This window comes from Meleagris gallopavo, chromosome 11 (genome assembly GCF_905368555.1).
Source record: "Meleagris gallopavo chromosome 11, MGAL_WU_HG_1.1, whole genome shotgun sequence".
Lineage (NCBI taxonomy): Eukaryota > Metazoa > Chordata > Aves > Galliformes > Phasianidae > Meleagris > Meleagris gallopavo.
Genome location: NC_139414.1, coordinates 21,592,961 through 21,613,307, shown reverse-complemented (window position 1 = coordinate 21,613,307; position 20,347 = coordinate 21,592,961). Strand labels below are relative to the sequence as shown.

The window sequence follows — 20,347 nt, the reverse complement described above, 5'->3', positions numbered from 1 at the left end:
GCTCCTGACATGTGGATGAATAGAAGAGTTGTACTTGTTCCGCCCTAGCAGCACGTAAATATTGGTGTAGTAAAATAAACCTTAAACCCCAATATTATTGTGCTGCTTAAGCGTGGCAGAGATTCAGCAACTTGTTTATACTTTAGATAAAGGTGCATCAATATTAAGTTAATGATACTACTATTAAGTTATCTACAGTTCTCATCTATAGACATGGTTTTACTGCAGAAGTATGTATATTAAAAATAACTGCATAAAATTGAGGGCAAGAAAAAACCCATTTACTTCTCATTTACACTTGTTTAACAACTGCAGGGGACTGAAAGCACAGCAGGTTTGTAGCCAATTCAAGGTACATATTGAAAAGCTGCAGTTTACAGCTCATGCTATAAAAATAATAGCTTGTGAATATGATATCATTTCTTCTCACGTTGGGATTTAAAGTTCTAAAGCTTGCTGGTGTGTGCTGGCTGTGTGAAACACACAGGCTGAAGACAACTACACTTTTCTAGTGCTTAAATAATAATGGAGGATTTTGCTCGTGCCAGCCAGTCGCTTAACATGTGAGCTGAGTTAAAGTACTTGATGGACATATTTAAGTATTCCATTGGGTGCATACATCTGCAATCACCCATAATTATTTCACTGCTATTACAAACATATCACAAATCTATTCTGAAGGATTGTGGCCTAGAAAATCAGAGAGCAGTGGAAGCCTCCTAAGATCTGACTGTTTTCAACAGAGATGATTTTAAGTCTGTTTTTGTCAAAGGAGCTCCCAGTTCCCCTCTAACAAAAAAAAAAAAGACAAATATTTTAGATAGGTAGCTGTGTTTGCTTCACTTCCTCAAGTCTACTTTTTACAGTTACACCCACAAAAAGAGGATATATCTGTTTTTGAAGTATTCATGCCAATTAATTGCTCCATTCAGCGCTTTCTTACTGTGTTTACTGGTTTTCAAGTGAGAAAAATCTCCAATAAAATAATTGGTAATATATATTTGTTATAATAATGTTTAGAAGTATCACTTTAGGAACATTTTTTAAAAAAGGAGAAACTACAGTCAGATATGGTAGAAATGATGGTGCAGAAGTATCCCAAGCTGAGTGCTGCAGAGCGTGCCCTTCCTGCTCTGGGAGGGGAAGGAAGCATTTTGCAGGGACTACTGCTAAGCTGCTGTTTCATTTTTTACTTTTCTCCCCAAATGTGGTTTATTTTCTTCTTCTATTAATTGTTTCCCATGGGGTGAACATACTTGTTCCTAAAAGCTTGAGTTTCATGCTTTTCATTTGTATAATGGGAAATGAGGGGTAGTGTGAGCGCTGTGAAGACTCAAAGTGATGCTTCCCACCATTTTTTTTCCTTTCTTTGCACTGAACTTTGTGCATGATGTGTTATAATGAACTGCAGAGGAAACTCCACAGAGATTTTCTGTTTATTCAGTGTGACTGAGGCAAAGCCCTTTCTCCTTGAACACGTCTGTGTGATTTTTATTATTATTATTATTTAATTTTCTTTTTTTTTTTTAAGTGAATTCTGTTAATCAGGCGATACAAAGCTGAGTAATTTCCATCTGGAAAATGTGACTATTTCTGCACAATGACAGAAAAACATCAAAACCCAAGTAGTAAAAGTGAGAGAAGTAAATGAGACCATAACAGAAAGCCAAGGCTGCCTGCTGCTATCACAAGGATTGCCCCTTTTCCCTCCTATTTTTCAAATTAGGTTATTTGAAGTTGGAGGAATAAGCGACAATTCTATTTCACTTTTGCTTCTCTCATGTCGTAGTTAAGTTAAATGTGGAGTACCCTCTTTGAGCTCAACATTGAGTTAGAATAATTTCACTTTGAAAATAAATTGCACCTCTTTGGTTATGACTTTCACTTGGGTGTAATTAACATAAATCTCTTTTAAGAGACTCCGGACAAAACTATTACTTGTTATCAAAAGCTGCTTTCAATTTGTGAGAAAGCATTCTGTAACACTAAAAGAAATGTTGTGGGACACGTTCTCTTACAAGTAGTACTCTGAGATACTTGATTGGTATCCTGCTACCACATCTAGCATTACTCAATGGCAAATACTTGCTTTTGAGAAGGCTGCTTTCTTTTTTTTTTCCTTTTTCCTCTCTCCACCTCGCTCCCCATCCTGCAGTCTCCCTCTGGCGTGGCTCATTGGGTGCATCTGGGTGGCACTCTGAAAGCTTGGGCCAGAGCCACGTTTTCTACAAGTTGAGTAGAGAGCGGTGCAGGTACTTCTGATGACATACTGAGAACATTGAAATCAAACTGATGGTTCTGCTGAGTAACATTGCCAAAAATGCCTGTAGGAAAATAATGTGATACTGATTGGGCAGTTCTAGAAATGTTACAAATGGTGTGCCTGAATTAGTTAATTGGAAAAAAAAAATCTTGTTTTAAGGGAATGGTTTAGAAAAGTTTGGTTACTGCGTGTAGCTGCCAACAATTAACAGGAGGAGTTTGTCACTTTTGTGATGCTGAAGTTCTATTGCTGTGTATTTTGTTTTTAATAAATTGCTGTATGCTTTTTAGCACTTAGGGAACAGACAACTGTTTGGTGCACTGTTAATGAGATTGCCACAGCCTGAAACTGCAACAGGAAAAAAATGTATCTTGTCACTTTTTTTTTAAAGTATGCTGAGTAGTGTGCTAGTATCTGTCATCTTGCTGCTATTGGTTCCTGCCTTCCACACTTCATACCCAAGCTTCAGTAACTTGTATATCTGTAAAGAAGAACAAATAAAATTGTTATTAATTTAGCTTTTTTTTTTTTTTTGAATGCTTGGAACATCAATGTCTGTGCACAGAAAGCGTGGGTAGGTTTGCCCAGCCAGGTTGGGCAAAGCTCAGAAGGTAAGTGTGTTTGCTGTTGCTCAATAGTGAGTCCTCTGCAGTGGTCAACCTCGAGGCCAGAAAGAAATCCCAGCCTCTCTCTCATGGCTGGTTGTCCCTAAGGAAGTATTAAATAAATGGGAAGAGCTTGAGAGGATGTTAGTTAAGGACACCCGAGGGGCAGGAGGTCTGGGGAGCAAAACAAACCGGACAGCAACTGTTACCACCTGCTGAAATTGGCTTTGTTATCTTTCAAGGTAAGAGAAGTATGGTTAATATCAACTTTGTAAAGAAAATGGAGTTTTGCAAGCGATGCCCGTATGGATGAATATTGCAGAAACAATACTGAGAATCAGAAAACCTGAATTTGTTTTATACTAAATAGAAGCAGACTTCTATGAGATGAAATCAAACTATTCTTGAACCTGTTTTTTCAAACTTTTAAGTAATTCTTGTGCTAATTAGTGTCATTTAAGTGTATTTGATAGACAATTTAAAATTTCTCATGTAATCTTATGCAAGTATGAATATCTACAGTGATTTTATATGTATGCATTTTTTTAACTGATTGGAACAGCAGTTTTTAATGTACAGATAAGTCTTGTCCTATGGCAAGATTGTGCTGCAGGAGAGGAAATTTAGTCAAGTTTTTCACCTGCTGCTTTGTGGAAATAATGTAGGAGTCACTCCTTCAGCGTACTGGAGAGGAAATAAGGGGGAAGAGATTTTCTTCTTGCTTTGAGATAAGCCTGAGGTTCCCAGTGGTTGAGGGCTGCTCTCCTAATGAGGCACACCAACATCTGAGCTAAAGCATCCAAGTAGAGCACAAGCTAAAAAGCTCTACTGGGATTATAAATGGAAATCAATGCTGCCAAAACTGGTGATGAGAGTTTTGTTCTAGAAATTCCAAGGACAGCTGGGCTGAAGTGGTAGGAAGAATTAGAACCAATGTAATCGTGTAATCAAATAAAAGTATGAAATAGTATCTAAAGTAGGAGCTTTACATTTAATTCAGAGTACAGAATCACTTTCCCTGTTAAAATATTAGCTTTATACTGAAATGAATATAGAGCTGCAAGAGGCATGCTAAGACTTACTTACATGCAATTTCAAAGTCAATTCTTTGTTGTCAAAATTTCTGGGCAATTAGTATGATTTTTGTTTTAGAGATTCCAATGCAATGTCATAACCAACGTTTTGGTGTTTTGTTTTGTTTTTTTTCCCCAGAAAAATAGGGAAATATGGAAAGAGGATGCAAAATACACTTGTCCAGTGTAGTTGAGAGTGGTGGATTAAGTTTTAGTCAGAACATAGCAAGAATCTTAAAGCAGACACTGTAGGCTGGATTTGCAGTAACTGATTCTGATTCCAAAGTGACTCTAGACTTGCACTCAATTTGTATTCTTTTATTAAATACAAGAATGTCCTTAAGAAAGCTTCTAAAATTAGATAGATGTGTGAACAGCTTGACAAAGGCTACTTTTAAATTATTTCCAGAATGCAGAACAGTAGTTTTGTGCAAACAACTGAATGTTGTGTAACAGGCCAGTTATAAGCTTTTCTTCATCTTTGGATGGTAGTGACACTGCAGACTTGTGTATTTGTGCTTATTACTTACTTGCCTTCCTTGATTTCTCCCGTCTTGTATCACTTCTCTTGGAAGGCAGAGAGCGAAGGTGAGAATTTGGTATTTTTCTCCCTCATGTTTGCCAATCAGCCAGGTAGCACTGGAGCTGTGCAACAGGAGCACCTGAACCTTAGTAGCAGTAGTTCAGTGTTAGTGCTGGTTCTGATGGTAATGTCAAGAAGTGGGTTAGAATAAAAGTCCAAAGAATAACACTGACAGGAATATCCTGGAAGTTACTCTTTAGAAATATAGCTCGTATAGCAAATATTCTAAGTGTTCTAAGGCAGTTTCTCCTTCAAGCAAATCCATAGTGTTATCAGCTTCACACTGTGCCATTGCTTCTCCTTGTGCTAAGAAGCTCTGTGCAGTTATTTTCAACTCCTGTAGCAGGCTGGTGAAATACCTGGACAATCTCTTGCCCATGTTTGCCTGGCCTGGAAGAAAGGCTTCGTATTTTAAGGGAGAAACTGAAATACACCTCTGTTCTCTAAAGTCAGATGCAAAATTCTAAACTTCACTGTTAAGTGAGCTTTGCCTTGTGCTACATCAGTTCTGGCTGGTGATCCACGCTGTAACTCAATTCCCATTCTTCTTGACTGATAAGTGCTTTTCTTCAGTCAGAGATACAATAGTGTTCAGATAGTGCTACTCTAATTCACTACAGAACTCTGAGTTAAGTTGGCTGATGGAGCTGCAAGCACTGCCGTTCTGGATGTGCTGGCTACAGCTCCACTGTTTGCCTCAGTGCTTAAAGGATGAGTTCTGTTGGTCACCTGTGAGGCATACAGAAAATCCCATCGTTTTTAAGCTTAGTGTGGTATAAGGACATCCCTACTAACTAGAATAGCCCTTGGAAGGAACAAATGTTCATTGTTAAACCATTAGCCTTTAAAATCCAACGTGCTTACATTAAATGTTTTTTTTTAATGCGTGGATATATCATACACTCACAAATACAACAAAGCCATTATTCTTGTATTACTTGACAGAGATAAATGAAACAATGAGCCTTGTATGTGTTTGCATATTGCTTAAGTCAGTGGCATAAATGAAGCAGAATTAAACAATCCCTTAAAGTTGCAAGCTGTAATCCACTTAATCAGTTAATTTAGTAAGCAAATTGAATATATATATTGGTAGTACTGGGAAAAAAGTTACAAGGTTATTGTGATAAAGAGATGCTCCCCACTTGCAGAACTCTTCCTTTGCACAATTTGAAGAAGGCTTTGCTACTGCCCAGCAACTCAAAGGTGGGGAGAATGTAAATAATAAAAAAAGCTACATAAAGTATTTCTCTAACTTTCTAGCATCATTGTTGTGTGATTGATTTATTTTAAAGCTTGGAATCAAATGATAAAGCACACAAAAGTTCCCCAGAAGATTCCAAATATTTGTATTCTTCTCAAGAGCAGCTGTATGATAGAAACGAGTGGTCCTGCTCTGCACTGTCTTCAGTTGGAGTCTCGGTGATGGTTGACACACAAAAGGTTTTTCCCAGTGCATGGGACTGCATCTCTTAGGGGTTTTTTCCCTTAAACTATTCTTCATTATTACAACTGAATAAATTTCAGTTCAGTTACATCTGACATCATTCCAGTTCTGAATTTGTCTAATGTGGGTTTTTTTTGTTTGTTTTTTTTTTTTTACAAATGCAGCACAAAGTTCTCTTTTAAAAAAAAGAGAACAGAACTTCTTTTTTCATTTACTAGGTTCTAAGCTTCAGCATCTCCTTATCTTGAAATATGTTTTGATGTGTCCACTATGTCCAGCTTTACTATGCTTCTCAAGTGCATGGAGTTTAACACTCAGTGCTGCCGTTCATTAGATCATTTGGGATTCTGTTAATTTAAAGTTTTTTAGCACTTGAGTTTATAACTTCAGATTAAGATATCAGAAATTGACAGCAGCACAACCTGGAAAATATCTTGACCTATCTGCTGCTGTAATTCCTCAGTGGAGCTCTTAATGAAGTATTTGGGTGAGTGCTGCGTTCACAGTTGAATTGACAAAACTTTTTGTTGCATGACCCCATCTCCATATTTTTTCCAAAATTCAGAGGAGTGGAGGCATCATTGGTCAGCACCTCTCCACAGGTGCAGAATAATTTTCACAACAAAAAAACGTTGTTTCATCCTCCATGAAAAAATTTAAGACAGCTTTCAGTAGAAGTTAAAAGGCTTTTTGCTGCTGTTGCCTCCTTTCGTACCAGAAGTTTAAAATGGAATCTGAAAGCTGTGCTCTGGAACTCCTTAATTTCAGCATGATGACAGACAGAACTGCTCCTGTTTGTATGCAGCACAAATAAGCTCTGATTTTATCACTGTTTGAAGCTGAGAAATGTCAGTGTTAGGATTCGTGTGCTGTGCTGTTTGTGCTTAATACCCTTAGAAGCCTTCAGGCCACAGAGCCCCCTCAGTCTGAACAGAGGCTGCATGAACATGAAGCTGCAGTCTGCCAAGAGCATCAGACTGGGAGCTCTCTGCAAAAGTGAAAACTAACCTGCAGTGTCAAAACTCGGGGTAAGAATTGCAGAAAGGTCACTTGGTGAGTAGGTCAAAAGTTCTCTTCGTTGAGCACTTTGACCTTGCTCTGCATTCAATATTTTTACGGGTGAATATTGGATAATCTCAGATTTAAAGCTTTCTGTTCTGAGAAATCAGCTGTTTAAGTGAGTAATTTCAGAGAAAACAAGGGTAGTAATTCTATGAAATGCAGTGATTGAAAGTTGAGGCATTTCACTGTCCAGCTCTGGAGGGCTGTGCAGGAGATGAAGTTCTCACCCTTCACAGATTGGTTCCAGAAAATTGCACGTGGCATTGAAGTGCCTCCACTTAAGTGTGTGCACTATGACAGATGTGTTTGTCCTAATGAGAGTTTTAGCCTAACACAGAAGTGAGCATGCAGTGGAAATAAATTAAATGGATTCAGTCTACGCTAAATGACTTGCACTGAATGTATAGCATTCCCCAAATACTCAAAGGATGCACGTTCAACTTCTGAAACGCAGAGTCCAAAATAAACACTTGTAAGCCACGTGTAAAAGAATAGACTGCTGTTGTTTCACCTGGCCTGGCAGTTTGTCGGGTGTCTTTGTGTATATCCATCCCCTGCACCTCATGGTCTTCAACTCCATAGGCAGAGCGAGCCCAGGCACTCCTGCACAGGGCATTCACACACAGAGCACTCCTGTGCTCATCTTCTGAGTCACTTCAGCTGGGGTGTTGGTTGCAGGTGGTTAATTTTATTAGCAGCAGCTTTTGCACTGGTCTTTGAGGGCTTTCTTGCTCTACTTATGTCACAATAGAAGTTTACATTTAGAAACTATCTCAGACATCATGACAGCTAAATAGTTTATTCTCCCTGACAGTTTGGCTGTGTGAGGGGAGGTGGGATCATCTATTTCCAAGTTCCTTGATGCTATTCTTCACAATTGTGATTAGAGGAAATGGCTTTAAGATTAAATAGCTCTATCAAAATGCACCAGTAATTGTTTTTGGATTACTAACCCAAGCCATTCTGTGGAACTTGTCATTTGTATGCATGTTATACGGTGTTTGAGCTGACTGCCTCTGTTCCCAGTGCTGTGTCAGCATCCCAGTATTTCAGTCTGATGCAGAATGCAGCGTGCGCAATGCAGAAGTAGACATTGGGTTGGTGCTTCCATTTAGAATTCTTACACAAAACTTGCGGCCTTCCCGAAGCACTCATGGGATATGAGGTGCTCCATGTTCTTTGTCCTTTGGCAGCTGTTTGCCAGCATCACCGGTTTCTGAATCCATTTCAATTGTCTCCAACTAAGAGGACTAATGTTATTTTTTTTTTTTCCATGTTCCTCCCTCTCCCCTCGTGAGTGCGTGCCTGAGAGCTGGAGGGAGATAGCCGAGGGAAATAGTTAAAGACATTTCCTGGTGGTCAGTTTTGAGACTTCTTAAATGCAGGTTCAACAGCTATAAGAAAACAAGTTAGGGCATGCTGCTTCTCAACAAGTGGCTGCCTACTGTCTGCTTAGTTTCACTTTCAGAAATGCTGGCCGTATTTTGAAAGATCTTTTACTAGATAAGAGCAAGGGTGTATTTTTGATACAGTGCAAGTAGTTGTGGATAAAGCAAGATGCATAATTTCAAAAGTTAAAGCAGTTAAATTGAGTATATCAAGTTATAACAGAATGCAGACCTGTAAAATGCTTTTTCCTGTATCGCTGCCATGTACCTGCTCTTTCTGCAAGCAGTCAACTTCGGTCTCCTCTACTGATGACAACAGCTAGGAACCTCTTAATCTCGTACTGTGATAGCTGTAGGGATGGACTGATTTTTTAACATAAAATCTGGTAAATAACTTAAACATCAAATAAAAATTAATACTGCTATGATCCAGTTCTTATTTGTATCTTCTAAGTGTTTTCACTTTTACCCTTGATAAGAAAAGAATCCGAACGTTTAAGTGCATAACACCATTTAAATATTTTCCTTATAATTATGAAATTGTTGCTTTTTGCAAAGCAGAGGATTGCACATGCAATTGGTGCACTCAGCCTGACAAGTTCCACTTATGTTCATTCTCTTCTCACCAATCACCCAATTCACTTCATCTTTTCAAAATCCTTACTGTAAGTATTGCCTAAACTTTACTCCCTGGTAAGATTGCATTCCTGGTTCTATGGTGATATATTATTTTTCCACATAGACAACCAAAACTCTGATTTCCTAGTTTATAAGGTTATAGAGTTAGATACAGAATTAAGCTTCATTGCTAATGTGCTGTCATTAAAAACATTGCAGTTCTATTCTTTATGTTGGTGAGCTATGGAGAACCCTCACAACTACTAAAATAGTCATGATTTAAAGAGGGTTAATTGGACTGAATGAGGTCATGAGCAGATGTTGGCTTACATCCCTTCCTTGTCCACTTAGGGTAAATGAGAGTGTCTGTGCTTGTGTTAAATGCAGCATCATTTTGCACCTAGTTGTAGAAAAGAAATGGGGAGGGGGTGGTGGGAAGGCAGAGGGAATGAGGGGGAAAGAAAGCGCAAGCTGGAGTGCAACACCAACCTTTGTGATGTATAACATAGGAGATCTCTGCAGTGATGGTTTTTCCTTGAGTGTAAATGCAGGAAGAGCTTTAATGCAAGAAAAAACAAAATGGGGATTTATGATAATTCCACAGTGATGGGTGTGTCATTGGAATTATGCATTGTGCAGCTGCTTATTAAAAAACAAATTACCTTTATGATATCCATAAGAAGTAAAAAGAGATTTCTTTTTCCAAGCCTGTTGAGACTTCCTATGAACAGTAATTATCAAAAAATAATAGCCTGGATGTTTGTAACTTCTAGAATTTTTAAATGAGAAAACAACAAAACCAAACAACCAAAAACAACCCCACGTTTCTGTGTTTTACACCAAGATGGGAATTTCTTGTGTTTCAGAAAGACTTCATAACTTAACAAATAGTGCAAAATTTGCATGCTTCCCCTGTTCCCTTCTGCTCAGCTAAATAGTATTTATTAATTGGAAGAAAAACACAGTGCCACTAGGTGTCATTGTGTGCTGGGAAAGTGGAATGAAGCCACTTCTGCAAGAAGTACCGACTGATCTCCAAGGCAGTGCTCAGCAGCACCTTCTCCTCCACTTTTGTAGCCAATTACAGGGCTGGCTTACAGTGCTTGCATTGAATCCTCCGCATTGCTGACGTCAGTGATGGTCCCTTTTGCTTTTCCTGCAGTCCCATTAATCATTCCATCTTCTGTATGTCTTAAGAATTTCTTCCTTGTCCATACCTTAGTAGAACTTGTCTTCAGCTTAAGCTCAACACGAAGCAGTGACAGTTCTGGAGTACATTTTGGTCTCTGTATGCAGACTTCAGGTGTTTTTTACATACTTAGGTTGAATGCTAGAATATAAATCCTGTTTTTAAATTTTTTCAGTCCTAAAACTAAATTTCAGTTGTAAAAGAGCTTGTTATTTCACAGGTTTAAACATCTGTCCCAAAGCCTGTGCAATGCCAGTACTCTGCAGTAGTGCTCATCTGTTTACTAATAAGTTGTACATCCAATAACTGCAGGTTTTTGAGGGGTGAGTAGTTTGTACTCAGCATTCACTCTGTCTGATTTTTGCATCCACATCTTTATTTACTCTAAACTCCTATTTAATACATGTATATCCAGGTTCTTGTCTTTGCCTTCTAATATATAGCATCTCATTTACAAAATGTAATCCTTACTTTGAAAGGTTTAATGCTGCTCTGTTCGAAGCATAAGATATTGACAGTAGATACTTTTTTTAATTGAGTAATGATATCAGTGAAATAAAGATCCTTGTCATTGTCTCAGTTTAATCTTTAATTCCTATTTTGTAAGATATCAAATCAGTGTTAAGCTCAACAGTTTAAAGCTAATGCCTTATGTACGAGAAAACGAACTGGAGTCTAACACTTAACTTTGTTTCTCTCCCAACAAGCAAGCCTTGGTTGTATGAGTTACAGGTCCAGTTCAGCCATCAGACAAGATTTATGGACCTTCTGTTCCCTAAAGGGAATCTCCAAGGACTTAAATCCTGATTTGTGTAACTTAAGACTCTTGGGTGCTACACAACTTAGAGGAGGTGCTTCCTTCTTTCCTTCTTTTTTAGGTTGGGGGAAAACATTTTGAATCTTTATAGAAACAGCAGATTTGAGACCTGACTGTGAGCTTCTGTATTCGTACACCTGCATCCCTTTTGTATATTTTCAACATGCAATCATTATCCCTCAGGAAAAAAAAAGAAAGAAAAAAAAAAAAAAGAAGAAGAAAACATTAAACCTTTTTTTTCCAAGGGGGAAGTTGAACAGATTGCAATGATGAAACCCAAAGGCCAGACTGAACATGATGAGGGCATGCTGGAATACTTGGAAGATCTGATAGGGTCTGCACGACTGAAAGATCCTATTCAAACTCTTTGTCACAGAGTAGAGACTTTAAATGAACAGAGGGGAGAAAAGGTAAGTCTTAGAAAAGTTTATTTGAATTATAAATTGAATAGATGAACTTGCAGTGTCTCATTATGTGAGTTTTTAGAAAAGCAGTTAACATAAAGACTTTAAAGATTTGGCACTCTACACAAGTACAGAGAACTTTAGAGTTGCCTTTCTTGCATCTGATGTTTCCCTCACTTATAAAAGAAACGGGGAGTTGACATCAGATGCCCTTCTTTAAGCACTTAATTGGCTTCTGATACCCAGAGGTTTGAATGTTTGAGTTGGAAGCCAGGATCTTATCTGCTGAACATCTCTGGTCATAGCCATGTGCTTTATGTGCTGCTGTTCGGAACGAGGAGTGAAACAGATCAGCTGAATACACATAGATGAAGTCATACCTGCCTTAGTCCTATTGCAAAGTAGCAAATAGAATAAGCAGGAGGGAAACCTAACCTATGCCAAGAAAAGGGTGAGGGGGAGAAACACAGCAATGCCAAAGTGATGTGAAACTTCATGAGGACACTTATAAATACAGGAAATTAGTTGTGACTTGAGCTACAAAGATCAGTTGCAGACATTGCTTTCATGGCATTTTACCTATGCATTTAGTTCTAACTGTAGGAAAATATCCAAGTTCTATTTTATTTGACTTAGTGTGTCCTTGGTAAATTCTAACATGTAGCAGATTCTGTTTTTTTAAAGGCATAAAGGAGAACAAAAGATGTGTAGTCACAGGATTTAACCTGAAAGGAGCCAGTGAAAATGCTGACTCCTGAACTCCTCTTTGTTGCTCACTTGCGTTTTCCTTGCTGTGCATGAACTGCTCCCAGCATCTGTAGGATTCCTTTTTAGCTCTGTGTTACTTTTGAATTGCCCTTGCTGTACAGTCTGCAGCAGACAGTCATCTCTTATTTCAGAAAGTCTGCACTACTCAATTGCTTGCAGAGTTGACTGTGGGATAGCATCTCTCCAAAGGTGGGACCTGTGAAGGTTCTGGGGCTTATTTGTCCTCACGGTTTGTTCTTCTATGCTGCTGGCACTAAAATCAGCCTTGACTGTCTGTCTTGTCTAGTTAAATAGAGTTAAAATGGTGGAAAAAGAAAAGGATGCCTTAGAAGGGGACAAGAATAAAGCCATCGAATTTCTTTCCTTGGAAAATAAAATGTTTAAAGAGAAAAACCATATCTGTCAGTACTACATGTAAGTAACTGAAGTTTTGATTTGGCTTTCATGTGGAGGTGGTGTTTCCATATCTGTAATTAGAAATATTTTATTTTTCTGGGTAGCCATTCAAAATCAGCTGTACAGCAGTGGCTAGAGATCTTGATTTTTTCAAGTTTTAAAGTTAAACTTTTTTGTATAATAATAGATCATATTCATTGTCCTCCAAAGAATGGTACCTCTTACAGCTTCATACCTAGAAGCTTCAAGTGATCTACTTGTTTGTTTTTTTTATATGATGTGTCACAAAGCAATAGATTTCCTTGCTGTTCTGTGTAAAATTGGGAACCTTTGCCAATTGTGTAAAATTGGCAAAGTTTCCCAATAATGAGTATTGGGATATGATACTTGACATTATTGTTTTCTTATCCTTGAGATAAGAAATAAATATTCATTTTAAATGTTTATTTCGTGGGAAAAAAATGTTTTTTAATACTGTTTTATTGGATTTCCTTAGTTATGACCTACAGAAACGAATAAATGATTTGGAAGCACAAAAAGAAAATATACAGAAAGAAACTAAAGATATTAATGAGAAGAGTAGTAAACTTGCAGATGAAATGAAAAGCAAGAGTAAAGCTTTAAAAGATCTTGAGAAGTAAGTACTCCAGGTATAGACTTGTAAGATAAGAGTACTGAATTGTATGTTTTGAGTATTATTGTTAAAGTTACAAGGATTTTCAGAAGAAAAGCTCACATTTTCCCAGCAGTTGGACATAATGATCCCTGGGGGTCCCTTCCAGCTTCCAGTAGTTATGAAGAGGCTGTAGTAGCTGTGTTTCATGAAAAACAAATGAACAAAAAGGAAACAGAGAAAGCAGAAGTCTGAAATAGATGCATGGGTTGCTGCTCAGAGGGAGCACAGCTGGGTTTTTAGTAGTCCTTCCACCAAAAGCTTAAATTATCTGATGAGGCAGAGTCTCTTACGAACAATTCCTGGCATTAATTAAATGATATTTTCAAGTAAATAAATTTTAAAATATTCTCATTGGATTTATTTGGTGTTCTGCGAGTTGACTCTCTTGGAGAAATCTGGCTAATAGCTACCACTAATGCTAATAAAATGTCTGGTTTTTATGGAGTTAGGAGTACAAACTACTTCTTTGTGCTGACTACAAAAAGTAGCTGGAAGATTTTCCTCAGGTTTTTATATACACATCTGAAAAGCTTCGATCCCTGGGTGTGCCTGTATTTGTCTCTGATTTCCTTATGAACCTCTTATCTATGGTTTGAATTTTCCTTCTGTTGACTCGTCTGGTTACTAAACCTTCCTCTGACTACAGTATGAACCTTTTCATCCTCTGAGATCCTAATGACTTGAGAGTTATCAATTACAAATGTTAGCAAAGGAAAAAAGTCGTTTCTGAAAACATCATTTCGTGGGTTTGTCTTTTCTGATGAAAAATCAGTGCCCTGGGGAAAATACTATGAACACAGTGAGCCCTGGATGCTGTTTCTCACCAAAACTGACCAGTATTGTTTTAAATCCTGCGTGCTCACTTATTCAGCCAAGTTCTATTGGTGTTATTTTATTTAAGATATGGAATAGATAATTCTTTCTTGTTTTCCTTCCAGGAAAATGGATAAAATTACAATGTTAATAGAGGAAAATAAAAACAAATTTACTCAGTTGGATTTGCAGGATGTTGAAGTAAGGGAGAAACTGAAGCATGCCAAAAGCAAGGCGAAAAAACTGGAGAAGCAACTTCAAAAGGACAAAGAAAAGGTAGAGTGAACTGCAGCTTGCTTTCCATAAAGAAATGCGCTTGGTTGCTCTAGATAAGAGCATCTTCATGCAGCTGGAGAAGAGTAACAAAGGACACCAGTTCTACTTTGTGCAACAGAGAAGGCTTAAAAATGTTTTAATTTTTTTTCACTCTGATATTTTGTCATTTGTCAGCTTGGTTTTTGTTTGCTAATCACTTTAAATTTGAAAGGCAGGGTTTAAAGATGCAGCCAAACTGTTTTGTTTCGGTTGAAGAGGGAGTTAATTTTGTCCTTCTTTAGGTGGAAGAACTGAAAAACGTGCCCTCCAACTGTGAAAAAACCATCAGCGATGCAACATCTAAGAAAGAGCTTCTTGAAAAGGCAAAAGACAAAGAGGAAGAAAAACTCAAGCAGGTTATGAGTAGTCTTAAAGAAGAAACACGAGACATTCAGAAAGAAAAAGAGGTTTGTTGACTTGCACACTTTCTGTTTTAATCGAAGTGCAGCTTTTGCAGTGGGAAATGGAAGGATCACGAGATAGCTGGATGATGTGATTTATCTGATAGTGTTCCACGTGTTGATTTGATGGAGACTAACTGGGAAATTCCTTTTTAGAACTTACAGTGAGCTAATTCATTCCCATGAGGTTGTTTGCTTTTTGTAGTGGTTATTAAGCGTATCATTCATACACATACATTAAATAAATCTACACTTCCAGTACTAGAACACACTTGAATTTTCTCCCATCAAAATGTTCGAGCCAACATTTACTTGAAAATAATAATTATAATCCGATTTTGAAATGCTGTGTTCTGAGCCTTTCACACAGCTGTGGTCTGTCTTTCAATGCATACACAGCTACTGCAACACTTACTGCGGATGATATTAGCTGCCCAATCATTAACAGTCTGGAGACTGAACATTTATTCTATAAATGTCGAGGTCTGTTTCCTGTACTGAACACATTCTCCATTTGATCTGTAATTCAGTACAAATTTAGTACAAATTTAACTGGGAGTGTTCTCCACAACTTCAAGTTAAGATGATATAACGTTTGTATGGAACTGGTTTAAGGTAATTCCACAGTGTTCTTTAAAGGTATGGAAAAAAATACTTCCATAAAGAATATGTTAACAAATTCAGAGGGATACACTTGTTCTTCTATTGAACGGCTTTCATATCTGTTTCCTGCTAGTAAAAGAACGTGCTCGTTTCCTTGTTGCCTTTCACACAGCATGACTGACAGTAAATCCCCCAGTGTGTTTTGATTGGTAACATCCATCTTTGCAGGGCAAAGAGAAAGAGCTGATGGAGTTCTGTAAGACGGTGAATGACGCGCGTTCCAAGATGGATGTGGCACAGGCAGAGCTCGACATCTACCTCACCCGCTATAACACTGCTGTGTCTCAGCTCAATGAGGCAAAGGAGGCTCTGATGACTACTTCTGAAACTCTTAAGCAAAGAAAGGCTGCTATTAAAGATCTAGATACAAAGTTGCCTACAGCTGAAATGGAATTAAAGGAGGTGAGACCTAGCCTTCACATACGGAATTTAACAACTACATTCAGATACTTAATTAATCACCAAAGTTAAGTATCTGATTTCAAACTTACTTTGGTTGAAGAAAATATTAACATTAAACACAGGAAATTAAATCTCATGCATCTCTACAAGGAAATCAGTTTAAATGTAATAATTAGACACGGTAAAATAAATGAATAGCTATGTTTCTGAGCCATTTGAATTTCACCTCGTGCTCCCCTCTCATTCCCTGTAGAAAAAATAATTCCAATACCTTGGTTTGAGCCTGATTCACACGTGCATAAGCTGTTGTATCTGTTTTCAAGTGTACAAATAACAGCCATTGTTCTGGTGAATGTTCTGCTACTTCAGTTTTTCAGTGGCTGCTTTATTGCTTACACAGCCATGAATCCACGTCTACAGTACAGAAGGTTTCTTGTGGCTAACATCGTTCTTGTACCCATTAGAAAGAGAACAAGCTTGAGAAGCTGAAAAAAGAGGAACTGAGAGCTCAGGATCTTGTTCGAAATCTCCGTCAAAAAGTAGAAGAAGCCAAAAGTTCTTTAGCACAGCACCGCGATCGAGGAAAAGTGCTGCAGGCTCTGCTTGAGCAGAAGAGGTCGGGGAGTATTTCTGGAATACATGGAAGACTGGTAAATTTTAAAAGGCTGTTACAAATTTTGTCTTAGACTTCATGGGGGTAGAGGGTTTTTCTCTGAATAGGTGAAAGGTAGAATAGGTAAAGATCTGAAAATGCTGCTCCAGTAGAGCTCTTTGTTCCTTTTTTCTTTCTGGAATCAAACAATGCATATATCAATATACATGTAAAAGTGATTATGTTACATTCTGCTGTTGTTTCTTTGCCTCTCTTGCTCCTCTAAGAAGATTCTGCTTCAGAACATTCAATGCATGTACATTTGAAAATCTGAGGTATAGGTAAATTTAAAGGATATAGTTCAAATGGCAGCACACAGCTGTCTGCCACCGCTGGCGTTTGCTTTGTTTTATGCCACTTGCCAGAGGAAAGACTGAGGTTAAGGTGTTCTTGAGTAACTGGGCTGGCTGTGCATGCTGGTTCGTAAGCCTGCAGATAAGAAAAGATTTTCAAAGGAGCCCAATAACCTGATACCATTTTGAGTATTAGCTGTGTACAAGAATGCTTGCGGAGGTATCTGACTTGAGAAGTGCTACCCAGCAGATCAATGGTAGAACCATTCACAGAACATACAAAATGATTTTGCTAGGCCAGACCACCTCACTAAAATACTAGCATATAAAATTTGCCATTTATCTACAGAAAAGAAATCCACAGCTACCACACTGCTTTGTCAGAATTACTGCTTTTGAAATTCTAAGTGTATGAATTCATATTCTGTTATGGAACTACATAGGAGAAATATATAAACAGCAGTGTGCAGGAGAAGTCAGGTGTGATACTAATTCACAAAATTTAACTAAGGTTTAAGCTATTTGGAAAAAAAAAAAAAGTTCTATAATTTCTTTTCATCTCATTTCATTCTTTGTAAAGCTTCTGTCGTACCTCTCAACACCAAGACAAAACATTGATGCCCAGCTAATGACAGTATTTCTGTCCCCCCTCTCCACTCCCCTTTCAATTCTTAGGGAGACTTGGGAGCCATCCATGAGAAGTATGACATTGCTATTTCATCATCTTGTGCTGCCCTGGACTACATCGTTGTTGATACAATCGATATTGCGCAGGAATGTGTGGAATTCCTAAAGAAAACGGAAATTGGAGCTGCCACGTTTATAGCCCTGGACAAAGTAAGCACTGGTGCTGTGGCAAAACAAATTACATTGTTGATTTAGCCTAAGATGCACAATGATATTTGTATACATACAAGTATGTGTTACATTGATATATTACACTGAATAAGTATTAATACAGGTAAAGCTAAAATGCAAAATGTTTAATTGTAATCCAAGTAAGTAGAGATTCCTAAGAAAGGAAGTTTCACCGTTCTGAGAAGTTACATTTAACTAGAGAACATTTACATTTGCTTTAAAGCCTTGGCATGTCTGAAATTATGGCATCATTGCATTATCCTATCCAAAGGAACCTGTGTTCATTTGTTTACATTCTTTTATGTAGATGGCCGTATGGAAGAAAAATCTGGCAAAAATCCCAACCCCTGAAAATGTGCCTCGCCTGATTGACCTGGTGAAAGTAGAAGATGAGAGCTTTTCCCCAGCTTTTTACTTTGCATTACGTGATACCCTGGTGGTCAAGGACTTGGAAGATGCTACCAGAATAGCATTCCAAAGAGATAAAAGGTGGAGGGTTGTAACGCTGAAAGGAGAAATCATTGAGCAGTCAGGTATTTAAGTGTAAGCTTATGTGTTCAGCACTTTGTAGATGCTATCTAAGCAAAATGAAGCATGCTGACTTCTCTTCCTCTTTCACTGCTTTAGGAACAATGACTGGTGGTGGGAATAAAGTGATGAAGGGCAGAATGGGCTCCTCAGTTGTAACTGATGTTTCACCAGAAGAGGTTAGTGCATAATCCTAATTAAAAGTGGAATTTCTTTGAAGTTTGTTATGTTTTGACAGTTCATGCACACTTGTATGATGTCCTTTTAAATACATACGAGTAGTTAACGAGACGTAAGATATTCTGATAGTGACTGAAAGCTGAAAAAAGCTGAATGTTTATGAGGCTGGCATAGGTTCTATTGCTCTTAAATGCACTTGTTCGCATCCCAACCATCATATGCCTACTATTTACTTCTGGTTCCTTCCTGCTACCTTTGATAGCTTGGAAACTGACTTGAAGGTAGGTGTGAGAATGTGAAAGAGATTGACTATAAGGAACCACTGTGCTGTAGAGAAATATATGCAAACTTACAGCAAGAAAAGAAAGATTTTGTCCACTGCTTTGTGTCATTGTAAGATTTCTCAGGGTCTGGCAACATCTTCCTTCAAATTTTTGTCAACAATACTTGGAGAAATCCAAATACTTCCTTGCCATCTGAATTTATTTTGGTTTGACTCTGTAATTGTATTTAATGCAAACAGAACTGTAGACAGTGTCCTTTTCACATAGTATCTGCTGATCAACCCAAGATCAAACTACAGTATTAACACCTCTGCAAGAAGGCAAGCTCCCCCTGCAGCTATCAAGTAGACAGTGGCTCATGAGGTCAGTCCTCTCCCAACAGAGAATGAACTTCTTGTTCTTTAGGAATGAGAGCTGTAAGCCAGTGCAGGGGTTGAATACCTGCTTACCCTTGAAAACACAGAAACAGTGGTTAGTATTTCATTGTGAAAACACGTTCATATTGGAGAACTCCAAGTTCCAACTCAACATGAAGGTTTCTCTGCTGGAGGAGATAATTGTGTCACCATTCTTGCTGCCTTTGCTCATGTTTCAGCACTATTTGGTTTATCACTGGGGGGTTAAAAAAGGTATCTATTTTTCTCCTGTATTTTCACCTTCACTTAGCTTGGAAAATAGAATTATATTAACCAAGAGAAGTTACAGTTCTGCAAACACCAGAGGGTTTGGCAGCTTTTGTCAAGGCTATTCATATAATGTTGAGTGTGTGCTGAACTAATAAATTAATCTCACAGACAAACTGTTATTGTCCCAGTCTTGAAAAGGATGAATAAATACATAAGCCAGCTCATATTTCTATCCTGGTAATCGGGAAGACTGCTATTTCTTATCTTCAGGCTTCAGATTTACCCGTGGTTAGTTCTCTCCAAGAGAACTATCTCTTATCTCTGTTTTCTATTTGGTCCATGAGACATACTATGGCACTCAATAAACATCAGTAGCTATAACTTGGTTTTTCTGTTGTCAGTTTTGCTGTGCACCTTTGTAGAAACTGGGCACCTCCAACCTGAAGAAGTATGTTTGTGCCTGTTAGGCAGTTTTCTGTTTGTAGAAACAGAAAATTGGCTGAGATCTGAGATGTATCTTTATCCTTCTGCTCTTGAAGGTATATTTCAAGAAGCCCATCTTCCTAACACCACTTATCACTGATGTTCTCAGCAGCCTCCATGTTCTGTCCAGCTTTAGAAAAGTCTCAAGTTGTTTCATCACTTTTTGTGTTTTAAGAGATCATAGACTGTCCAGCACGTGAATGAGTACCTGCTGTGTTTCGTAGTGGTGACACTCTGTGAGTGATTGTGTTTCATTTTTGTGTAGATCAACAGACTGGAATCTGAACTGCAGAGGGATTCCAAAAAAGCAGTACAGTGTGAAGAAGAAAAATTACAACTGGAAGAAGACATAACAAAACTAGAGAAAAATGTTCGGGAAATGAGAAATACTTTAGAAAAGTACACAGCGAGTATCCAGGTGAACAAGTTGGTCATTGAGGCAACATCTGGTTTCTATATGCATGTGCAGGAGAACAGCTCCTCAGCCTCAAGTTAATGTCATCTTTGTCAGTATCAGAGACCTTTCTTAAAGTATGGGATTCTAACGCTGTTCTGTTTTC

General features: G+C 38.0%; 1 protein-coding gene across 4 annotated transcripts in view; it reads left to right on the top strand.

The window, feature by feature from the left end:
- SMC4 (structural maintenance of chromosomes 4) overlaps positions 1-20,347 on the top strand; it is a 33,390-nt gene that overhangs the window by 6,017 nt on the left and 7,026 nt on the right. For all 4 annotated transcript variants that reach the window (XR_014885391.1, XM_085232575.1, XM_085232573.1 and 1 more), the window contains exons 6-16: positions 11,291-11,455; positions 12,504-12,631; positions 13,110-13,250; positions 14,228-14,378; positions 14,660-14,824; positions 15,650-15,883; positions 16,348-16,533; positions 17,504-17,665; positions 17,994-18,219; positions 18,314-18,393; positions 20,053-20,205. Coding sequence is in view for 3 of the 4 variants with exons in the window: in XM_085232575.1 (XP_085088701.1) it covers positions 11,291-11,455; positions 12,504-12,631; positions 13,110-13,250; positions 14,228-14,378; positions 14,660-14,824; positions 15,650-15,883; positions 16,348-16,533; positions 17,504-17,665; positions 17,994-18,219; positions 18,314-18,393; positions 20,053-20,205 (1,791 nt within the window). In the remaining variant the exon portion in view is untranslated. The remainder of the gene's footprint in view (positions 1-11,290; positions 11,456-12,503; positions 12,632-13,109; positions 13,251-14,227; positions 14,379-14,659; positions 14,825-15,649; positions 15,884-16,347; positions 16,534-17,503; positions 17,666-17,993; positions 18,220-18,313; positions 18,394-20,052; positions 20,206-20,347) is intronic.